This window comes from Diadema setosum, chromosome 12 (genome assembly GCF_964275005.1).
Source record: "Diadema setosum chromosome 12, eeDiaSeto1, whole genome shotgun sequence".
Classification (NCBI taxonomy): Eukaryota; Metazoa; Echinodermata; class Echinoidea; order Diadematoida; family Diadematidae; genus Diadema; species Diadema setosum.
Genome location: NC_092696.1, coordinates 7,288,189 through 7,309,850, shown reverse-complemented (window position 1 = coordinate 7,309,850; position 21,662 = coordinate 7,288,189). Strand labels below are relative to the sequence as shown.

Below are 21,662 nucleotides of genomic sequence, written 5' to 3'. Positions count from 1 at the left end.
GTGGGGTGAGGGTTAGGATGGGGGTTAGGAAGGTTTGAAGTAAAGGGGGAGGGGGTATTTTATTAGCTTGTCAACGACACGTGAGAATTTAGTAGTGTCAATTGAGCATACCGAGTTCCAAAGTATTTTTGGGCATGGGTTACACCTCACTCTTCGAGCTCACTTGGGATGGGGTGAAGGGGATTCCAGGAAGGAGGGGAAGGGGTTGTGATATTTGTGAAATCCCTCTTCTATGCAGCAATTCTTAAGGCGTTTCGAATTGATCTCCAGGGGCTAAATGCATTGATCACACCTTTCTGCACTTTTACTTTTGTTTGTATCACAACTTACTCGTATTGACTGTAATCGTGAAGGTGCATGGGTCGGCCGTGTTTCCGGAGTTGTCGGTGAAGATGTAAGTCACAGAGGTGTCGCCGACGGGGAAGGAGTCGCCTGGTGCTGCGGTCCGGCTGAGCAAACTGACCTGGCCAGAGATGTCTGCCGCGCTGGGCTCTGTGAAGAAGACCTGGGCACTGCTCGTTCCCAGTTCGACTGTCTGAACGATGTTGTTGGTGCAGGTAACGGTCGGGGGTGTGGTATCGACTAAGAAAGAAAAAAGAAAAAAGAGGGAATAATCGGGTGTAAAGTGAAAGATAAAACATATACGTAATTCCATTCTGATTATGTTATACGCACTCGATCTTGCCCGTGACGATTCTTTTTTCAGAAAGAATTATATTCGCATGATAAACATTCAGATTTGAAAGTCATCATTTTTTTTCACATGGCAAATAGCATAGAAGCATTATTTAAAAAAATATGGCCATGTGAAAGAAGATCCCCCCATTGGGTAGATAACATGACTTGGTTCTATTTCGTAAGTTGAAATTCAAGCAAGTCGAAGAATTTCCTCCGATTTCTTTGGATTTGACCCACGCGAGGTTGGCGATACATACACTAATGAATAGACATATACATTTCTAGTATGGTAAACCACATCACACATGTTCGTTTGCTTGCAAGGAAGTAGGATACCTCCTTGGTCCAAGGACAAGGGTGCCTTTTTGATGAAGCAGCACAAGAAAGTGAAAACCCTGACGCAATGATAGGCGGAACCGTAGGTACCACGTCACGTGATATACTTTTAACCAGGGTTATCCCCCCATTTTACCAACCTGCAGTGACGGTGATGGTGAAACTGCACGGATCGGCCGTATTGCCGGAGTTATCGGCAAAGACGTACGTGACGGTCGTTGATCCCACGGGAAAGAAATCGCCTGGAGCGGCCGTGCGGCTTACCAGCGTTGTCTGCCCGGAGATGTCGGTGGCGGTGGGCTCCGTAAACGCCACCTGGGTACCGCTGGTTCCGAGTTCAACGGTCTGCACGATGTTATTGACACACAGCACAGTAGGTGGGGTTGTATCAACTGCAGACAGAGACGAAAAGGAAAAATTGAGCAAAACCGATACAGTCCTTTACTACTGATGTCTTGTGGATAAACTCACCGGTATGTTGGTGCCTAAACGAGATACCATCTTTATCTTGAATGGTTGAACATAGCTAGAGAAACAGGCATTAGAGCAGGACTTTCTGAATTACGGAAGACGCCGAAAGAATGAGATTCTAAAGGTGAGGAGAGCAAGAAGCAAAAGTCTTTGACCTTCCAAGGGCGAAGGCTGTATGTCAGTATCTAAAAGAATGGAATACCTTTGTATGCTAACAAAGGAGACAAAAACCAATTAGCACAAAAGACGGAAGAGATCGATTTATCTAAATATACTGGCCATGGGAAATGTCTCTTTCCCAAAGACTGCTTATTTTGCTCTAACACGTGTTACCCATCGATGACTAGCGGAATATAATCAGGGCTACACTTCAAAGGGGTTAACACTCTTTCAGCCACATACACTTAAATTTCAAGGGCCAAGCATAGACCAGGTTAATTATTTAACATGCCACTTCACAGTTTCGATCCGAGCATGTGCAGAAAAAAAGATCATTGCAGACCTTCTCTTGAAACGGTTTTGAAACTGAGGTATTGGAAACCTAAAAAAAGGGCTTCATGACAACTGTTATAAATGAACCAGGTGCAGATTGGTATTTACAGATGAGTTTCAGCAACCTTTTAACAAAAGCTATTCATGCAGTACTGACATGTAAATTACCACTTCCTGCATGGCTGTTTTCAACTGCTCTTCCTGAAGACTATTCCATGTCTTGCAAAATGTATGGTTGGAGAGGTCATTGCAGACTAGTGCTAACGGTGAACTGGCTCATATTAGCTAGTCCTAAAATCCCATACATGTTTTCCAAAGACATGTTGCATGTGTTGCCCGTGACTCACCGGGGAAGACGGTAACGGTGAATGAACAGCTGTTGTCCACCAGACCACTGTTGTCGGTCACTGTGTAGCTGACCTGGACGGTCTCGCCGACGTTGAAGAATGTGCCGGACTGGATGTTGGACACAACGGACTGGATACCGGCAATGTCGGACACCTCTGGGGGTGACCACGTGATCACAGTGCCGGCCTCGCCAAGCTCAACTGACCGGGCAATGTTGTCCGGGCAACTAGTGACCATCGGGTTCATAGTATCGACTGCAAAAGAGATCACATTACAACTTCTTATGCTCTTACATTGCATCGTTTTATGTATCGATCAATGCTGAATCAATTGCATCATTTGGAAAAAAGGGACAATTGTCGGGTTTATTATCTTCTGTGTAGCTTAGTTTCAAAGTCAAGCTCAAGAACAAAAATGTTATATGTGGCATCGATTTTTTTCTTCGATGCATCTTGCACTTCTTCACTACTAATTCACACTACAACTACGGATGCTCGGTGACAGTTCCAAGCGAAAGGCTCATGCAGGCTTACACGTAGCACAGACGTTCAGATTTATGCTTCAATGCTTTATGCGGTGAAAGGGTAGCGATACACATCTAACACCAGCAAATCACACGATGAGTGTAAAAGTCTAAAAACATGTTCCGCAACATTTGCTTTACCACAAACACTGGTGGATTGACGTCACTGTCCACTAACTAATCTTTCCTCAGATACTAAGCAGTGTATTTATTGCGCAATGTCCATTTGAAATATAGGGACGCTTGCTAACCTGTGGTGACTGTCACGGTGAAGACACAGGGCGCGGCTTGATTACCGCTGGCATCGCTGAACACGTAGGTTACAACCGTCGTCCCCACGGGGAAAACGTCGCCGGGACTGTTGGTGCGCGACGTCAGGATCGCAGTGCCCGAAATATCCGTGGCCGAGGGTTCCGTGAAGAATACGGCGACTCCGCTGGTGCCGAGTTCGACGGTCTGGACAATGTTTTCCGTGCACGTCACGGTTGGTGGCGTTGTGTCAACTGTAGGTGGTAAGAATCAACAAATAGTTACAACTTATGGCAGTTATAAACCCACTTTACAAATACATAATAAATTTTATGTTGAAAAGTTCTTCATTTTAGTTTTTAGGCAGTCATTGACGATTCTGCTGAAGTATGCGAACCAGGCTGATATTACGGCTGTACATGTATTTCTGTACTACAAAGCTGTAGCCAACACACGTTCTATTGGTTCGTTTTATTCTTCTGTAGTTTAAATTTGATACAACCAATACTATACCATCCCTTAAATACTGTGTGAATGTGTAGTGGGGCTATTATAAATAAGGCAGGATTACGAAGATTGTCATACACAAAGGACAATATTGTTCGAGTGTTAACATCTAAAGCCTTGACAGAAGAAAAACCCCTCCTAATGTTCATGATTGAAAGGCAGCTTCTACCAGCTTTTACATTACAAGGCAGGGTGACGGGATTCTAGGAGTGACATTCCAGGAAGAAGAAATCCATTCAACTCTTCACTAAGGGTTACAAGATGTTTACTTTCTGTCCAGAGATTCCCTACGTTTGTTTGTTTGTTTGTTTGTTTGTTTTTTGTAACAACTCACCTGTTGCCACGGTAACCGTGAATGTGCAAGGAGCGGCCTGATTGCCAGAGTTGTCGGCGAAGAGGTAGGTCACTGTTGTCGTGCCGACCGGGAACGTGTCACCTGGAGCTGCAGTCCTCGTGATGAGATTTGCCTGTCCCGACAAATCGGTAGCAGAAGGCTCGGTGAAGAAGACCTGTGCCCCGCTGGATCCCAGCTCCACGGTCTGGACGATGTCGTTGATACAAGTCACCGTTGGTGGCGTAGTGTCAACTGCGGAGAGCAGGAAAAATACAGAATCACTACTCGAAGAATTGCAGTTTTCGCGGGAACTCGGCGAAACAGCCTTGCAATAATACAAACACACCATCCCCAACCATCCCCCGAACATCCCAAAACAAAACGAAAACTAGAAATGTCGCTACGGCGACTGGTATGCCTCCGCCATAATGCATGGTTCTCCTAATAGGTCTATAGTACAATTTCTTGACAATGTGTGATGACAGTTTCACACAATTGGCAAAATATTAAAATGAAAGGTTTGCCACAAATGTACTGAATGTTCACTTTCCTAGAACTAGGTTCAATTGGAGGAATGATTAAAACGTCAGAGTGCAGGTATTTGGGGAACTGATGATTTTTACTTGACTTTTGACCCTTTTTTAAGTTTATGCATTGAGTAATTTTCAAGGTATTTGTAATTTTCAAGGTATAATTTCAGTATCAAATGGTAAAATAGTATTATATCTTAACCTGGCCTTTGACCTTTGACCTCACTGTTCCAAAGAGAATCACTGTTAGGTAGAACATGCATATGTAAATTTCATGATGATACCTTGAGTTACTTTCGAGATATGGAGGAAAAGGTGCAATTTAGCACTTTCACTTGACCTTTGACCTTTTGACCTTTGACCTTTTGGCAAGAAACTTCCCACAGAATATATTGGGTAATACATGCATACATCAATTTAAAAAAAAAATCCTTCAGGCATTGCATTATGTGTAAGAAAAGTAGTGATATTTTGAGGAGTTGACCTTGACCTTTGACCCCCTGACCTTTGACCCATGACCCCCAACTTCCCTAGATAATCACTGCCCATCGGTACATACATGCATATATAGAGTGGTGTTCTACTAAGTTCTATGACGATACCTTGAACCATTTGCGAGATATTGAGAAAAAACATGAAATGTCAACCTTTTTTCACAAAATAACTTGTGACCATTGACCTTTGACCCCGTGACCCTAAAATCCAAACAAAGTATTATCCCCCCAGGATATACCCTCATACCAAGTTTGATGTAAAACCACCACACGGTTCTTGAGATATCGACAAAAACAAAACGGGACGGACGTACGTACGGACGGACGGACGACGCGAAAACATAATGCCTCCGGCCACTTCGTTGGCGGAGGCATTAAAAAAAAAAAGAAAAAAAAAGAAAAAAAAAGAAAAAAAAAACGAACCTCAACCACTTCGAACTGCATTCGTGAATACTTCTTGAAGCTTGTACCATGATGAAACGCTTGAACATTTCAGCATAGGATTATAAGAAATGCATAAAAAAACTTAATATTTTTAGTCATGGTAACCTAGAGGCTTCGCGTCTCTATTCCTTTGGTATTTGCCCACTGACTTGGGTGGCACTGTCTCGCTCACCTGACGTTACGGTCACTGTGAACGAACAGGGCGCAGCCTGGTTTCCGGAGGGATCCACAAAGAGATACGTGACTGTCGTCGTGCCAACGGGGAAAAAGTCTCCGGGAGCGTTCGAGCGGCTCAGCAGAGTGGCCTGACCGGAGTTATCGACGGCTGTGGGCTCAGTGAAGAACACCTGAGCGCCCGTCGTACCGAGCTCGACGGTCTGTACGACGTTGCTGACGCACGTCACCGACGGCGGGGTCGTATCGACTGCAATATGAAGCAAAAGACCAGTAGTAAAACTTTGTACGTGGTATGGGTGACCCTTTTCTCGGGACAAGAGCGCACAATAGGCTCGATTTTTTTTAAAGCTCCAGATGAACCTTTGCCACGGAGGGCGAAAAGGGGACAAATATTAAACAAACATCGTTCGCAATGACAGACGAGATCGAGAAGTGATACATGCTATGATGCATATTATGTCTGATGACGGGCGTGACAGGGTAATGGAGTTTGGTACTGAAAAAGAAACATGTCCCAGTTTTCAGTTGTCGTTGGACATTTTTCCAGCTTGCCTAAAGAATCCCCCTCAAAAAAAAAAAAAAAAAAAAAAAAATAAGTCCAAGAAATTAATTTGTACACTAAAAGCACTATTGCTACACTTACTGCATTGTTTCCACGAGTTCAAAAGCATTTTTGTTTCTTCGGGAAGCATAGTAATAGTTTAAAGCACCACCCACCACCAGTAAATACTGAATGTGTGGGGAGGGTTTTTGATTTGCCAATTTAGATTGTTTTATCTCGGTTTAAGTAGTCAGTTTTGAGTAACATCTTCACTCTACATGCTATCATTTTAATGACATGCTATCATTTTAATGACATGCTTGATGCATTAATGGAAGGATTTTTATGTCACCTTGCGAATGAAAACCACTTCTAAATGTTTGTACCTATAAATTGCTAACCAAGTTGTTCAAGAGCTATAAGCCAACAAACTAAACATCTGTTTATGAATTCCTACGCCATGCTACTCTGTGTAAAGATGTGGTGAGGCACATCTGGACTGTCCACTATAACGAGGAATATATTGTGTCATACACGGATTGGAAGTGTGTGACACAAGCAACTTCCAGATCAATGAAATGGACGACCATGCAGCCTAGATCTGTATTATTTTTGTTCGTGATAAGTAGGCCAGTCTACGTTAATCAGGCATTAATTCTAGAGTTAAGACAACTGCTCTGGTGCGACTAGGATTAATTCAAATTCTACGTATTGAATAGCGAGTGCAGTGGTCTAAATTATTTGTATTACTTTTTTATGTTTGTTGCACGTGCCTCTAATCTTCAGCATTCTACGTGTGCAGTGTATGCAATCTTTCTAGAATATGAAGTTAAAAAGAAACTAGAATTCCAGTACAAAACTCGACACAAACTTCCAGACGAGCTAACATTGCCACTAGAGAGTTTAAAGGGCAATGTACTAGCATCAGATAAGTGCCATGCAACGCTACTAATCCGACATAAATGTTAATGATTCCTAAATGAAAAACAAACACAAGGTATTGTTGATTGATGAAAAAGGCAAGTGGGATTGTTCGTTAATACCGAGTGACTATTGTTGACTTTAAAGGGAGAGTGGTGATGTTGAGATTGGAATGGGGCATGGCGTCCGATCTAAAAGAAAAAAAAAAAATGTAAGCCGTTAGTGTGGATGATTATCGTCGACGATGTTGGCCTACTGAGACCACGATGTCCTGTGTCTAAGGTGAACAAACAGGTGGTAGTCGATGACAATGGGCTGGACTGTATTCTATATATCTACACTCCCGAAACCGGGGCGACTAAATTTGAAGCACCTTCAAGAATTGTGATAGTGAACGACCCGTTCGCAAGGTTTCCGGAAAGGTCGGAAAAGACATATTCCACCACGGTCACCCCTAGGGAGAAATTGTCTCCGGGCCGGGCCGAGCGGCTTACGAGAAAGACCGTGCCCGAGTTATCCGTGGCGTTCGGCTCGATGAAGTCAACGGCTTCGCTCGTCGTGCCCGTCTCCACTATCAGCACAATGTCTTCGTTAGTTACGACTACAGGGGGCGTCGTGTCCAGATCTGATCGAGGACGGTTAGTGCACAGATAGTTTCATACCGGGGGAAGAGAGACAAGAGAAGCAGACAGATAGCAAAAAAAAAAAAAAAAAAAAAAAAGAATTAAATAGTGCAAAGGTTATTACAAAACATTGTTATTTGCACAACACTTGAATCATTAAGACTTAAATCATTAAGACATTAAGGGGTATAGATGTTGTGTGTCTCGCAGCATAAGTTATTAATCGATATAGGATTACTGTAGTCAATTTGCAAACAAGTTATAACCAACCAGCAGTACCGTTCATGCAGTAGAAATAGCTAGGGGTAACAGAATCAAAGATGTAAGGGCAGGAAAAAATCACAGCTTTCCAGTGCTTTACATGAAAGATTTTACACATGCGTTGTTAAACATTGCATAGGAAATCGCGACAGTTGAAAAAAGCATAAATTCATGAGCACAGAAAAAAAAATCACATGCAATTTGACCCAGTTTATTATCATAGACGCCACCAAGCTGCAGAAATTATGACGTAAATACCTGCTACGACAGTGACAGTAAAGATTCCTACAGCCGTGTTGCCAGATAGATCAGAAAAGAGGTATTCCACTACCGTAGTCCCGAGGAAAAAGAAAGAGCCCGGTTGGGCCGTGCGGTTGACTAGAGTCACGAAGCCCGAGTTGTCTATCGCGGTGGGCTCCACATAAAATACCACAATCCCAGGCGTGCCTACTTCTGTTTGGCGAACAATGTTGCTACTATTGACCGTCACGACAGGAGGAATTGTGTCAACTGGAAAGTGAGTATTGATCAATGCGGGACGAGGGAGGGGAGGTGGGGATGGGGAGATTTAGGTTGGGCGTGATATCAAAAAAAAAAAAGGGGGGAGTGTGGTAGAGAATCAATGTTATAAATTAGACCATTATCATATTAAAGGAAATTCAGAAAGGAACCTAATTTATGTATTTAAACTGAATAGGCTCTTTCACTACAGAATATGGAATAGTTTTTGGTTGCCTCGGGGTAAGTCTCAAGTAGAACTTTAATCTCAGCAGACAAATACTTTTTAAAAGAACCGCGGCATTTTAACGCCCTCTCGAACGAGCTACTGCGTATTGAAACTCGTCAACGGTCTTGTAAAACGGCTTCTGTACCCCCTTGTGAATGAAAGATATTGCGTCAAAACGGTCTCGGTGGATTAAAGTTATTGTTGTGTGATTGAAACATATCTGGAGCATGATCAAAAAATCTGCTGGTTTAGTATATTAATCATTAATAAGCGGGGAAACGAATTAATGGTGGTATAGGTTAGGGCGGTCCGCGGACTACAGTTATTTAGTTAACTTTGCCCAATGCCTGGCAGCCCTTCAGGTGCATCCAGTGTTTAGGTATTTTTGTGTTATTGTATTGATTGATTATTTTGAGTTTTGTAATTGATTGTGAATTGTATGTTTTCTGCCAAATAAAATAATAATAATAATAATAATCAACGATTAGCAGTCAGTAAGTTATGGTCAGATTATTTGCAGTGTAGCCGCAATATTCGTACAATTGCGTGTTGGATATGCGCAAGAAAATTATCCCATTTAAAGCTCCGGAAAAAAGGGGTATACCTTCAACAACGGTCACTGTGAAAGTTCCCGTAGCGGTGTTTCCCGCAGGATCAGAAAAGACGTATTCCACAACGGTAGACCCAACCGGAAAGAAATCGCCCGGCTCAGCCGTGCGGCTCACAAGGAAAGAGGTGCCCGAGTTGTCGGTAGCGGTAGGTTCGGTATAGGTGACAGTGGTACCAGGTGTACCCACTTCAACTTGGCGAACTATGTTACCATTGTTTACCGTTATAACGGGAGCGATAGTGTCGACTGCACACCGGATGGTGAAAAGATGGAGAGAAAAAAAAAAAAACAGATACACAAAGTATGGAGACACAGAGCGAAACTCACACAAGGGACCCAACTTTTACCAACAAAAAGAGGAATAAAAGTTCACGGGTCACTTGTATCGAGATTATACAAAAAGCAAAAGAAAAACACGTACAAGACAAACAGATATATTGATAAAGTGAACTGAAAAGATCATAAGACATGCAGAAGCTACGGATGCAGGTACAGAAATATAACAGCCACTACTAAGCTTACCGTACACAACTCGGATACAAGAACCCTAACGCTTCTGACTTTTCACCGAGATTATTTGAGAAGCATTTGAACGAACAGGAGTTTGAACAGAGGGATTTTTTATATACGTTTCCGTCGAGTACCTGACTGATTGTAGAAGAAAAAGATACATGCAACGAAAACTTGTCATTTGGTAGTATAACTCTCTTGCGGAAATTCACGAGTTAAAAGAACTCTCGACCTTCAAAAACACATGAACTGGAAGAGTACAAGTAACACATTCATGTTGCCACCGACAAACACAGAAAAGAATTCTAAACATATCTTGATAGGTTTTTAGGTGAGCATGACTACAAGAGAAAAGAAATGTATAGATCTGTAGCAAGACTATTCCCGACATCTTGATAAAACCCGTGCCTGTATCTTTTATTGATAATGGTTGTTCTGGTACCTTCCACGACGGTCACTGTGAATGTTCCCGTAGCAGTGTTCCCCGAAGGGTCAGAAAAGACGTATTCCACAACGGTAGACCCAACCGGGAAGAAGTCGCCCGGCTCAGCCGTGCGGCTCACAAGGAAAGAGGTGCCCGAGTTGTCGGTAGCGGTAGGTTCGGTATAGGTGACAGTGGTACCAGGTGTACCCACTTCAACTTGGCGAACAATGTTTCCATTGTTTACCGTTACAACGGGTGCAATAGTGTCGACTGTGTGAATGGGATAGACCGAAGGGAAGGTCAAGATATTTTTGACAGATTTCACTTCTAATGGACGAGCGACAAAAACTGCTTAATCCTTGTACGACAACAAACAATTACACTGCAGTACACTGCATGTAAAATGTAAACACGGTGATAACAATGTTAGCCAAAATACATAGACCGAAAAGTGACAAACTGAACATAAAGAACAATCAAGATGTCCGTCGCTCTAATTTAAGAAAGCAAAAAGCTGAATCGATACGATATGATGTGTGTGATTGTGTGCACGTGTTAATAAAACAGAAGAAAAACGTAAGCTTGCATGAGCTTTAAACTATATGAATAGCGTCGAAAAATAGTATGTGCCAACGAAGTGCAAACATGCAAACATTTATGACATTTAAACAAATTAATCAGCTCCTTGATTGAAGCCTCCTTTACTGTTCTGGCTACCTTCAACAACGGTCACAGTGAAAGTTCCCGTAGCGGTGTTTCCCGCAGGATCAGAAAAGACGTATTCCACAACGGTAGACCCAACCGGGAAGAAATCACCCGGTTCGGCAGTGCGGCTTACAAGGAAAGAGGTCCCAGAGTTGTCGGTGGCGGTAGGTTCGGTATAGGTGACAGTGGTACCAGGTGTACCCACTTCAACTTGACGAACAATGTTACCATCGCTTACCGTTACAACAGGTGCGATAGTGTCAACTGGTGGGTAGATAGACCAAAGGGAAATTTGAGATAACTCAACAGACTGTATCACGATGATCGACGAGCAACAAAGACTGATTAAAAGACAGGTACGATAACAAACAGTAGTAAACACTACATTTACAATGTAGATACAGTTTAAATGTCATAAATGGAAACATTTATGACATTTAAACAAATTGATCAGCTCATTGAATGAAGCCTCCTTCACTCGTCTGGGTACCTTCAACAACGGTCACAGTGAAAGTTCCCGTAGCGGTGTTTCCCGCAGGATCAGAAAAGACGTATTCCACAACGGTAGATCCAACCGGGAAGAAATCGCCCGGCTCAGCCGTGCGGCTCACAAGGAAAGAGGTGCCCGAGTTGTCGGTAGCGGTAGGTTCGGTATAGGTGACAGTGGTACCAGGTGTACCCACTTCAACTTGACGAACAATGTTACCATTGCTTACCGTTACAACGGGTGCGATAGTGTCAACTGGTTGGTAGATAGACCAAAGGGAAATTTGAGATAACTCGACAGGTATCACGATGATAAACGAGTAACAAAGACTGATTAAAAGACAGGTACGACAAAAGACAGTAGTAAACACTGCGTGTATAATTTAAACACAGTGAAGACAATGTTCACCAAAATACATAGACAGAAAAGAGACAAGCTGAACAAGCAAGACATCCGTCACTCTAACTCAAGAAAGTAAAAAACCTGAATCGATACAGTATCAGAATGATGGTAAGGACGGAAAAGTAATATACACGAGATGAAGAGCTTTAAAGGGTGTCTTAAACATTATGACTTTCTGACTTATGCACCTGTATGTGTTACTAGAAAACGTGAGCTTGCATGAACTGTAAACTTTATGAATATCATTGAGAAACACTGTGCAAACGAAGTGCAAATATTCAAACGTCTACAACATTTCAACTGATGACCAATGTTCAGCCCCAAGAAATAAGCCTATTTTACTCTTATGGATACCTTCAATAACGGTCACCGTGAATGTTCCCGTTGCAGTATTTCCTGCAGGATCAGAAAAGACGTATTCCACAACGGTAGACCCAACCGGGAAGAAGTCGCCCGACTCGGCAGTGCGGCTTACAAGGAAAGAGGTTCCAGAGTTGTCGGTTGCGGTAGGTTCGGTATAGGTGACAGTGGTACCCGGTGTACCCACTTCAACTTGGCGAACAATGTTACCATTGCTTACCGTTACAACGGGTGCAATAGTGTCGACTGTGTGAAGGATGGGGGATAGACCGAAGGGAAATACTGTAGTTGACAGGTTATCTTTTATGATAGACGAGCAGCACAGAATGATTAAAAGACATGCATGACAACAATTAGTAGTGAACACTGCATGTACAATGTAAACACAGTGAAGACAATGTTTACCACAAAACATATAGACAGAAAAGAGAAAAACTGAACAAAACGAACGTTCAAGACGTCCTTCGATTTAGCTTTAGAAAGTAAATGGCCGTATCCGACACAGGATCAGGATGGTAAGGATGGACAAGTGATTTTCAAGAGATGAAGAGCTTTAAAGGGCGTCTTTAAAATCATATTACTTTCTGACTTCTTTACAAGTGTTAATAAAACAAAGAGAATAGAAAACGCAAGCTCGCATGCGCTTTAAACTATAATGAATATCCTCGAGAAACTCCATGTGCAAACGAAGTGCAAACATTCAAAAAATTGCGACATTTAAACAAATCGATCAGCTCCGTGAAGGAAGCCTCTTTCACTCCTCTGGGTACCTTCAACAACGGTCACTGTGAAGGTTCCTGTTGCGGTGTTTCCCGCAGGATCGGAAAAGACGTATTCCACTACGGTAGACCCAACCGGGAAGAAATCACCAGGTTCAGCAGTGCGGCTTACAAGGAAAGAGGTCCCAGAGTTGTCGGTAGCGGTAGGTTCGGTATAGGTGACAGTGGTACCAGGTGTACCCACTTCAACTTGGCGAACAATGTTACCATTGTTTACCGTTACAACGGGGGCAATAGTGTCGACTGTGTGAAGGATGGATGGATAGACAGACGGGAAATTCAATATTATAGTTGACAGGTATCACTTATGATAGACGAGCAACACAGACTGATTAAAAGACATGTACGACAACAAACGGTAGGGAACACTGCATGAAAAATGTAAAGACGGTGATGACAATGTTAGCCAAAATACATAGACAGAAAAGTGACAAACTGAACAAAAAGAACAATCAAGATGACCCTCGCTCTAACTCAAGAAAGTAAAAAGCTGAATCGATACATTATGATGGCGAGGATGGACAAGTAATTTTCAAGACAAGAAAAGTTGAGGGTGTCTTAAACATTATCTGACTTGTTTGCATGTGTTAATAAAACAAAAGAAAACGTAAGCTTGCATGAGCTTTTAACTATATGAATATCAACGAGAAACAACAAGTGCCAACGAAGTGCAAACATGACATTTAAACAAATTGATCAGCTCCTTGAATGAAGCCTCCTTCACTCGTCTTGGTACCTTCAACAACGGTCACAGTGAAAGTTCCCGTAGCGGTGTTTCCCGCAGGATCAGAAAAGACGTATTCCACAACGGTAGACCCAACCGGAAAGAAATCGCCCGGTTCGGCAGTGCGGCTTACAAGGAAAGAGGTCCCAGAGTTGTCGGTGGCGGTAGGTTCGGTGTAGGTCACAGTGGTACCAGGTGTACCCACTTCAACTTGACGAACAATGTTACCATTGTTTACCGTTACAACGGGTGCGATAGTGTCAACTGTCCAAAGGATGAGCACAGAAAAAACATAAGAACATTGTACAGACAAGCAATATTTTCTAACACAAACAACTTGCTGGATGCAAGGACTGGGCCATTAGCGTTGGACGGACAGTCTAACAGTACAAACACAAACATACACACTCGCTACACAAGTTCTTTCACATTGTTCTCAACACTACCTTACTACTACGGCATACAGATCAGAAGAAACGTATATTCACACCATACGACAGTTAATAGGACCAAGGAGGTTTTATACATGGAGTTCCAACTGGCTGTAATTTATTCAAACAGTTGTCAGATTTCTATTGATGTACAAAAGAATTCCACAGGTGCACTTGTGCCTTTGATGATCGATGTTCCAAGCCGCCATCTTGCTGAGCAATCTGAAGATTCATTTTGAACGTTATCATAATGTTCGCCATATTTTGCTTATCTATTTATTAAATGAAATGAAATTTCACTTAATAATAAAGCATGTAAAACAAAAGTCAATTCCGTTTAGAAATTTGCACAAAAGTGTAAATCAGAGCTGTATTATGTGAAAGTGTTTAAAACTGTACCATCCTGGAAAGCTGGTTTTATCACTTTTCGACTTAATTTCCCAAAATGAAACTAGCATATAATAATCTTCAAGTATAATTCTTTATTGATAGATATATCAGATTAGTGCCCGCGTATGCCCAGTCGAGTAATTTTCATTTTCATTTCAGCATTTTTCCTCAATTTCTGTTCGCGCATCCTCGTGTCTGTACCACCTAGCTTTTATAAGAAGGGATAGCGAAAAGTAATTACCATCACAAAGACGTATTTTCCTTTGAAAGTGGCTGGTGATTATGCAATGAGACAGGAGTCAATTGTCTTCGTATCGGCGCGGCAGATCCTCTTTGGCACATGCTTCAAATATTTTTGAGCGGCGGCTTCGAACATAGATCAAAGGGAATAACTCTGTTGTTACTCCATCTCTTCAACCTCCTTGATAGGACCAACTCAACATGCAGGGTTGTACGTCGCTACTCATCAATAATTGATCTGAAAAATATGACAGTATATCTTGATAGAATAGTTAAATTTCGACTTTTAATAGCTTGTAGAACCTTGGCAGACTAAGGATCAGACACGGCATTACCTAAGCGATGATTCACTAGCCTGCATATCGCATTTTGAATTATAACTTTTTAAACGCAAGTTCATAGAATTTATCAGACATTTGAACTTGTCTTACTTAACCAATATCCAACCCTGTCCGCCAACTTCACATGCATCACCCGTAGTGTAAGGTTTTGCATTACTAACTCAAAAGCTGTGAAAAGGTATTGAAGAGCACACAATATGGCGCTTATATCAGGGGAAAGTTCATTGACATTTTGAACTTTCGAAATTCACCATTATTCAAACTTGACTGGCTTCTTTAAGTGATGTACCTGTGGTGAAAACTTGGTTGTCATAGCTCATAGCTCAAATTCGTACTTTATCGGCATTTGCAATATACTTGTGGATCTGTGGAAAGCTACCGAGGGTAGACCACAACACTGCACGTGTTTTAGCAGGGCAAGACAATCCACCCCTTTGGGGAGTTAAAATATCCAAACTTGACAAACATTTTTAGGTCATATACTTGTGGTGTGAGTTTGGTGGTCATGCGCAGCTCAAAACTGAAGTGAAAAGGGACACCACATTGTTGACGAGGTCGCCAACGACGACGAAGGACAAGAGGAGCCAATGTATCACTTCTGCTACTCGGGGAGACAATGATGATATGTTCGATGGAAATTATCTCTTGACTAGATTCCATTATTTCTATTGGGTTTAAGAATTTCCAAAGGCACAGAAAAAAAAAGTATATCAGAAATAGCCCAATAACGGTCATTCGAATCTTCTGGGTACCTTCCACGATGGTTACTGTGAAAGTTCCCGTTGCAGTATTTCCCGCAGGATCAGAAAAGACGTATTCCACAACGGTAGACCCGACCGGGAAGAAATCGCCCGGTTCAGCCGTACGGCTCACAAGGAAAGCTGTGCCCGAGTTGTCGGTAGCGGTAGGTTCGGTATAGGTGACAGTGGTACCAGGTGTACCCACTTCAACTTGACGAACAATGTTACCATTGTTTACCGTTACAACGGGTGCGGTAGTGTCGACTGCACAATAGGGGACGAATTGACAGAGGAAAGGGAATGAAGCATGGTTGCACAGAGTGATAAAAATGAGATGCAAGACGCAGATATTGACATAGATCTCGAAATTTGACAAAACAATGCAACGATCATGACGATGAAAGAATTCTTTTGTCAACGAGATAGTTGCGCGCAGAAGCACAAGGAGCACATGAAATGATGAAAAGCTTAACCACTCGTGAGACACATTTGAGATAAGATTCAGAGTACATACAGGCAACAAATTGTTAGAGATTGAACAGTGGATTGCACATATGAGATAAAGCAATAGGAACAAGCTTCTTTGAATTTAACGCAAGGATTACATTGGTAATGATAACCCCCAACATGTTATGATATTGTTAACAAGTGCTGGGAAAGTAAGACTCCTTCCAAAGATTCGTTGCTCCATCTCCGCCACAGACACAATGTAATCCCGCTAATCTCCAGCAGGACAGCTGTACCTTCCACGACGGTCACCGTAAATGTTCCCGTTGCGGTGTTGCCCGAAGGGTCAGAAAAGACGTATTCCACAACGGTAGACCCAAGCGGGAAGAAATCGCCCGGCTGGGCAGTGCGGCTCACAAGGAAAACGGTGCCGGAGTTATCGGTAGCTGTGGGCTCGGTGTAGGTTACTGTGGTTCCAGTGGAGCCAAATTCGACTTGACGGACAATGTTACCATTGTTCACATTTACCGTAGGAGGGGTGGAGTCGACTGTTGTATTGGAAATTATGAATTAGATAGGAAAGGGTGGGATACATGCAGAATAATGCACGAACTGACAAAGATGATCAACAGAAATAGACATGCGATAGAAATAGACATGCAAGAAAAAGTGCGTATTTATGATATAACGGTGCTAAATAATATTGCCCTTCACCAGCAATAGAATTTATTGATCTTCAAAGACACTTAGTACCTCGGCCTAAACTTCTCTTTCCTTTCATGAGGTATAAGAAGATTGAACATATATCGAAAGGAGAAAGGATACAGAATATGGAAAATCTTTTAAATCTCAACATGGAAGTACAAATTAAGACATAGTGCAAGATATAGGACCGAGAGACAATGCGACAGTGGAGTACGAGAGTTCAGCATTGTTGCGTTGTATCCTTTGTAGGCATGATTAAATATCTTGACGAGATAACGTCAAAATTATAACAGGTTGACCATAGCTTTAAAGGTGCATGGTCCCGGTGTTATAGTCAAATGTGTACGCGGGCGCACGGCGCAAGAATCCTATAGAGACCTACGCTATCGACTTCTCTTTGGCGCTTACGCTTTGGCCCACTTTCCCGAGTCCGAAGAAGTCCGATTCACTGTAGTCAGTGGTCCGATCACAGTTCGGTTCATGATTCGGCTGAGGAGGATGACAGCTTAAGCAAACTTCTTTTGTGATGTCATAATAACAAGCACATATGTACGCACCCTGACATTACTACAGACTGCGCGATGCGCAAAGAAGACAACAAAGGCAACGTTACTTAGCAACACCTACGCACTTTACTCTTAATGACAGCTCAACTTCGGTAATCTTCGTATCAATGCCAACGATGATCGGCACTATCATCAACAGCGCCATCTACACTACCGGGACGTTTGTTTTTTTTTTAAGACGGCACAGATTGGGGCATGGCGCGTGTTAAACCTATGGGAAAAACGTTGGGTAAGGGTTTTTGGTTATGGTTATGGTTAGGGTTAGGGTTAGGGTTGGGGTTAGGGTTAGGGTTAGGGTTAGGGTTTGATGGTTAGGGTTAGGATTAGGATTAGGGTTAGGTTTAGGGATAGGGTCCCCGATAGATTTTTAGTTTCCCCAATCTGTGCCGTCTAAAAAAAAAAAACACGCTACCGGGACTATGCACCTTTAAGTATATAGTTTCTTGTAGATCCTGCGTGAAGTCTAAATGAATTGAAAGAAAGGGATAAAAGAAGGAAGAAGAGATGTTACTTTATTCTAAGTTGTACCTTCTACAACAGTGACAGTAAAGGTTCCCGTAGCAGTATTGCCAGAGGGATCGGCAAAGACATATTCCACGACGGTGGATCCAACCGGGAAGAAGTCTCCCGGTTGAGCCGTACGGCTCACGAGGAACACAGTACCGGAATTGTCGGTAGCAGTAGGTTCGGTGTAGGTCACCGTAGTTCCGGGTGACCCAACTTCGACTTGTCTCACGATACTACCGCTGTTTACAGTTATAACCGGAGCCGTAGTATCGACTGCGAGGACGAATTATAAACCAGGATGATACATACATGAAACAGTGAAGACACATACGAGAGAATGAATACACGTACGAAAAGTAAAGCAGGCATGTGGTGCGCATCTATAAGATAGAGTTATAGGCAATGCATTACATTATCGAGAGACGTGAAGAATAAATATGGAAAGCATAAAAACATGCAGAATGGAAACATATATAAAAGACTTATTTCCAAAAACTGCTCTAACCATTAATTTAAGCATACACTGCAAACCGGTGTGCAGAAATTGGTTAAGTAACCCCGAGGCATTGAAAAAAAAGGATCGCAGGATTTTAGAACACAGATTAGGCGACAGACCTGGTAAGAAATTGAACGGCATCGCAGATAGGAAAGAAATATTTTCGTCATGCACATGGTAATAGCAAAGAAATGCAGGTTGATACATTGGTTAGTTTTTTTTTTTTTTTTTTTTTTGGGGGGGGGGGGAATCGGGGAATCAGCAGTTGTTGGTGCCCTCAGGTCCAACTGAAAATAAAAGGGGGCTCTCTTTACCGGCAGTGATCGTCACTGTGAAAACACAATTGGTGTTAGCATTCCCAACACCATCGGTGATCGTGTAGGCGACCGTGGTCGTGCCGAGGTTGAAGAAAGCTCCCGAGGAGACGGAGGAAGTGGTGGAAGCCACGCCAGAGAGATCGGTGGCCGTTGGCTCGGTCCAGGTCACCTGGGCACCGGACGTCCCGGTCTCGACGCTCTGCACGATATTTGACGGGCAGGTCAGAATGGTTGGTGGGGTGGTATCGGCTGCAGGGATGGAGAGAGGGGGAGGACGAATGGTGTAATCCAATAATAACACCATGAATTTCTAGTATCACCATATTGTGAAGTATTGTTGTGAAATAATGATAACTTTTAAACGCCATTCACTGTTATTTTATTCTTATGATTATTGGAAAATCAAAAGGTGGTTTAAAGGAAGCTCCAATGTCGTCTACTACCCGAGGCAGCTTCCGTTTTTTTTCCAAATCTCCCATCATTACTTCCGGTTTGTGAGGTAGGGTATGGGGAATCTAATCCAGCTGAAGCGGCTTCGCACCGCAAACATCATTTCAACACGTGGATCCTGCGCATACTTGAACCCGCGAGTTTACGAAGTCAGCCCGCTCTTGTGCTTGATGATTTTTTACATTATATGTTACCGAAATTTAACACAACTATAAAACTGTACTTATTTCATAAGTATTTGATTTTGGTTTCCGCTTACGCGACTTGGGTAAAGATCAATGTCTGTACAATACTCCACAGGTTGTGACCAGGTATAGACTGACCATATATTGACGATCAATTTTCCGCAACCGTTTCAGGGCAAGCGTCCTATCGCAGGGTAAATTTAACCTAAATGGATACGAGCGGTTACTGCACTACTCGTACTCCAGGGGCCTGTTTCATAAAACTTGTCATCAGTGACAAGTTGTCATAGATGTGACAAGCTACTGAAATCCTTGCATCTGATTGGCTAAGAGCAAATTTGTCATAGAAATGTGGCAGTTGTCACTGATGACAAGTTTTATGAAAGGGACCCCAGGATTTGTTATTTCCTTGGCTCTGCTTCTCATCAAAGCTCAAATCGTCGACTGTGAGGGATATCTGTGTAGATATTTGTGTATCTGCTTGCAATAGCTTAGCCACGCAGTGGCAGCGGACTCGTCTTTGCATACTTTTTTGCTTATTTTTGTTAGTGTGGGTTCCATCGTTTAATCCCCCTACTTGCGGCCCTGGAAAACAGTTGGGTTATTACTGCAATCGCAGTGGTGTAGAAGGAGAGATAAAGAACAGAGAGTAAAGACGGTGATCATAAACAATTATCATTACAGTCGAAACAAAATACCAGGAATGACATAAAATTCGTAGCAGTGACAGCCTCGGGTACGTTGTATGGCCAAGGTCTGTGTGGTGTTGGTATAAACAAAGCAAAATACTCGAACACAAGCAAGTACTCGTTTTATGTTTGCTCAGTGACAACAGCATTATCTCATTAAGCATTGAAAATGCATGGAAAATGAACTGGAAAAAAAATTATATAAAGATATCTGAACTCATTTCTATGTTTTGTCAATGAAATGGATCCACATGTTGGGAATACATTGCAATCAAAATTGTGATACATCGTCTGGGTTGACAACCGCATATGGGGTGATATATCAACAACCCAGTTTTCAAACGATATCAAACAACTGACGTACAATTTGCTAATTCTGTCAGAGCACGTAATCGTAGAGACATCAATTAACACACACACACACACACACACACACACACACACAAAAAAAAAAAACGCTTTTGCATATCGGTAAATTAATAATGATGCTTCCGTACTTGCAACAACGGTGACTGTGAACGAGCACTGGCCGACATTGCCGAACTCATCCGTCGCCGTGTACGTCACTGTTGTGGTCGTTCCAGTGTTGAAGATGCTACCAGGGGTGCTTGTGGAGACAACGGTGAATGCATTGGCATCGGTTGCCGTGGGTACGGTCCAGGACACGGCAGTACTGGAGGTACCAAGCTCCACAGTCCTCACGATGTTAGCCGGACAGTTGACAAACACCGGCGGAGTAGTGTCCACTGTTGGTAAGGGATACCAGAAAACCCCCAATACAAATCAATTTCTCATTTCATTCCTTTCAAGGAATTTAACAATTTGCAAGGCACTGGTATGGTCACATGGCTTTAGCGTTTTACGAAATCGTCAAAAGCCAGTCGGTAGTTAGAACAACGGTTTACGAATTGTCATAGCAATACAGCTCTGAGTTGAAATATTCTCATGTCAACAGAATATTCCGAGAAACCTCCCCTTCCCCTAAATCATTACTCCGGATAAAGGTGATAATTGATAAAAAAAAAAAATACAGTAGTACGTAATGAGGCTGAAATACATCGATACTGCGTACATTTTGTGCATTTGACTTTGTTTGGGGTTTTTGCCTTGTTTTTGTTTTTTGACATGCAAACCTAAGAAAAAGTCGGGCTTCATTTATCAAAGAACAGAATTATGCTTAAAAGTCAACCCACGAGAGACAGTCTTGCTTGCACACTGGACACTGGAAGCGTTTATTAGCCTCTTGAAAATATATGTTCGAAATTCTTTGAGAGTTGAGACATGATCATAGAATAAGCTTTTATAATTATGCTCGAGTGTGTTGAAATCACACATTTGTTTGATCATTAGCACACAACCCAATTGGTAACAGTTCGAAATTTTCTGAAACTTACCAACTCCTTCTCAGCTCGTCGTGAGCCTACCGAGTACATGTTTGACCACTTTGAAAACTCCTTAGTTTTTTTTTTTTTTTTTTCCTTCAGAATCCACGCCCTTCAAT

At 42.4% G+C, this 21,662-nt stretch overlaps 1 protein-coding gene across 1 annotated transcript in view; it reads right to left on the bottom strand.

The window, feature by feature from the left end:
* The window catches only part of LOC140236330 (uncharacterized), an 81,254-nt gene that overhangs the window by 40,817 nt on the left and 18,775 nt on the right, over positions 1–21,662 (bottom strand). The window contains exons 5-24 of the mRNA XM_072316285.1: positions 20,659–20,907; positions 18,835–19,086; positions 18,046–18,297; positions 16,543–16,794; positions 15,812–16,063; positions 13,670–13,921; positions 12,925–13,176; positions 12,149–12,400; positions 11,396–11,647; positions 10,918–11,169; positions 10,219–10,470; positions 9,261–9,512; positions 8,188–8,439; positions 7,419–7,670; positions 5,579–5,830; positions 3,939–4,190; positions 3,100–3,351; positions 2,325–2,579; positions 1,155–1,406; positions 331–582 (exon numbers count right to left, since the gene is read on the bottom strand). Coding sequence (XP_072172386.1) covers positions 331–582; positions 1,155–1,406; positions 2,325–2,579; positions 3,100–3,351; positions 3,939–4,190; positions 5,579–5,830; positions 7,419–7,670; positions 8,188–8,439; positions 9,261–9,512; positions 10,219–10,470; positions 10,918–11,169; positions 11,396–11,647; positions 12,149–12,400; positions 12,925–13,176; positions 13,670–13,921; positions 15,812–16,063; positions 16,543–16,794; positions 18,046–18,297; positions 18,835–19,086; positions 20,659–20,907 — 5,040 coding nt within the window. The remainder of the gene's footprint in view (positions 1–330; positions 583–1,154; positions 1,407–2,324; positions 2,580–3,099; positions 3,352–3,938; positions 4,191–5,578; positions 5,831–7,418; positions 7,671–8,187; positions 8,440–9,260; positions 9,513–10,218; positions 10,471–10,917; positions 11,170–11,395; positions 11,648–12,148; positions 12,401–12,924; positions 13,177–13,669; positions 13,922–15,811; positions 16,064–16,542; positions 16,795–18,045; positions 18,298–18,834; positions 19,087–20,658; positions 20,908–21,662) is intronic.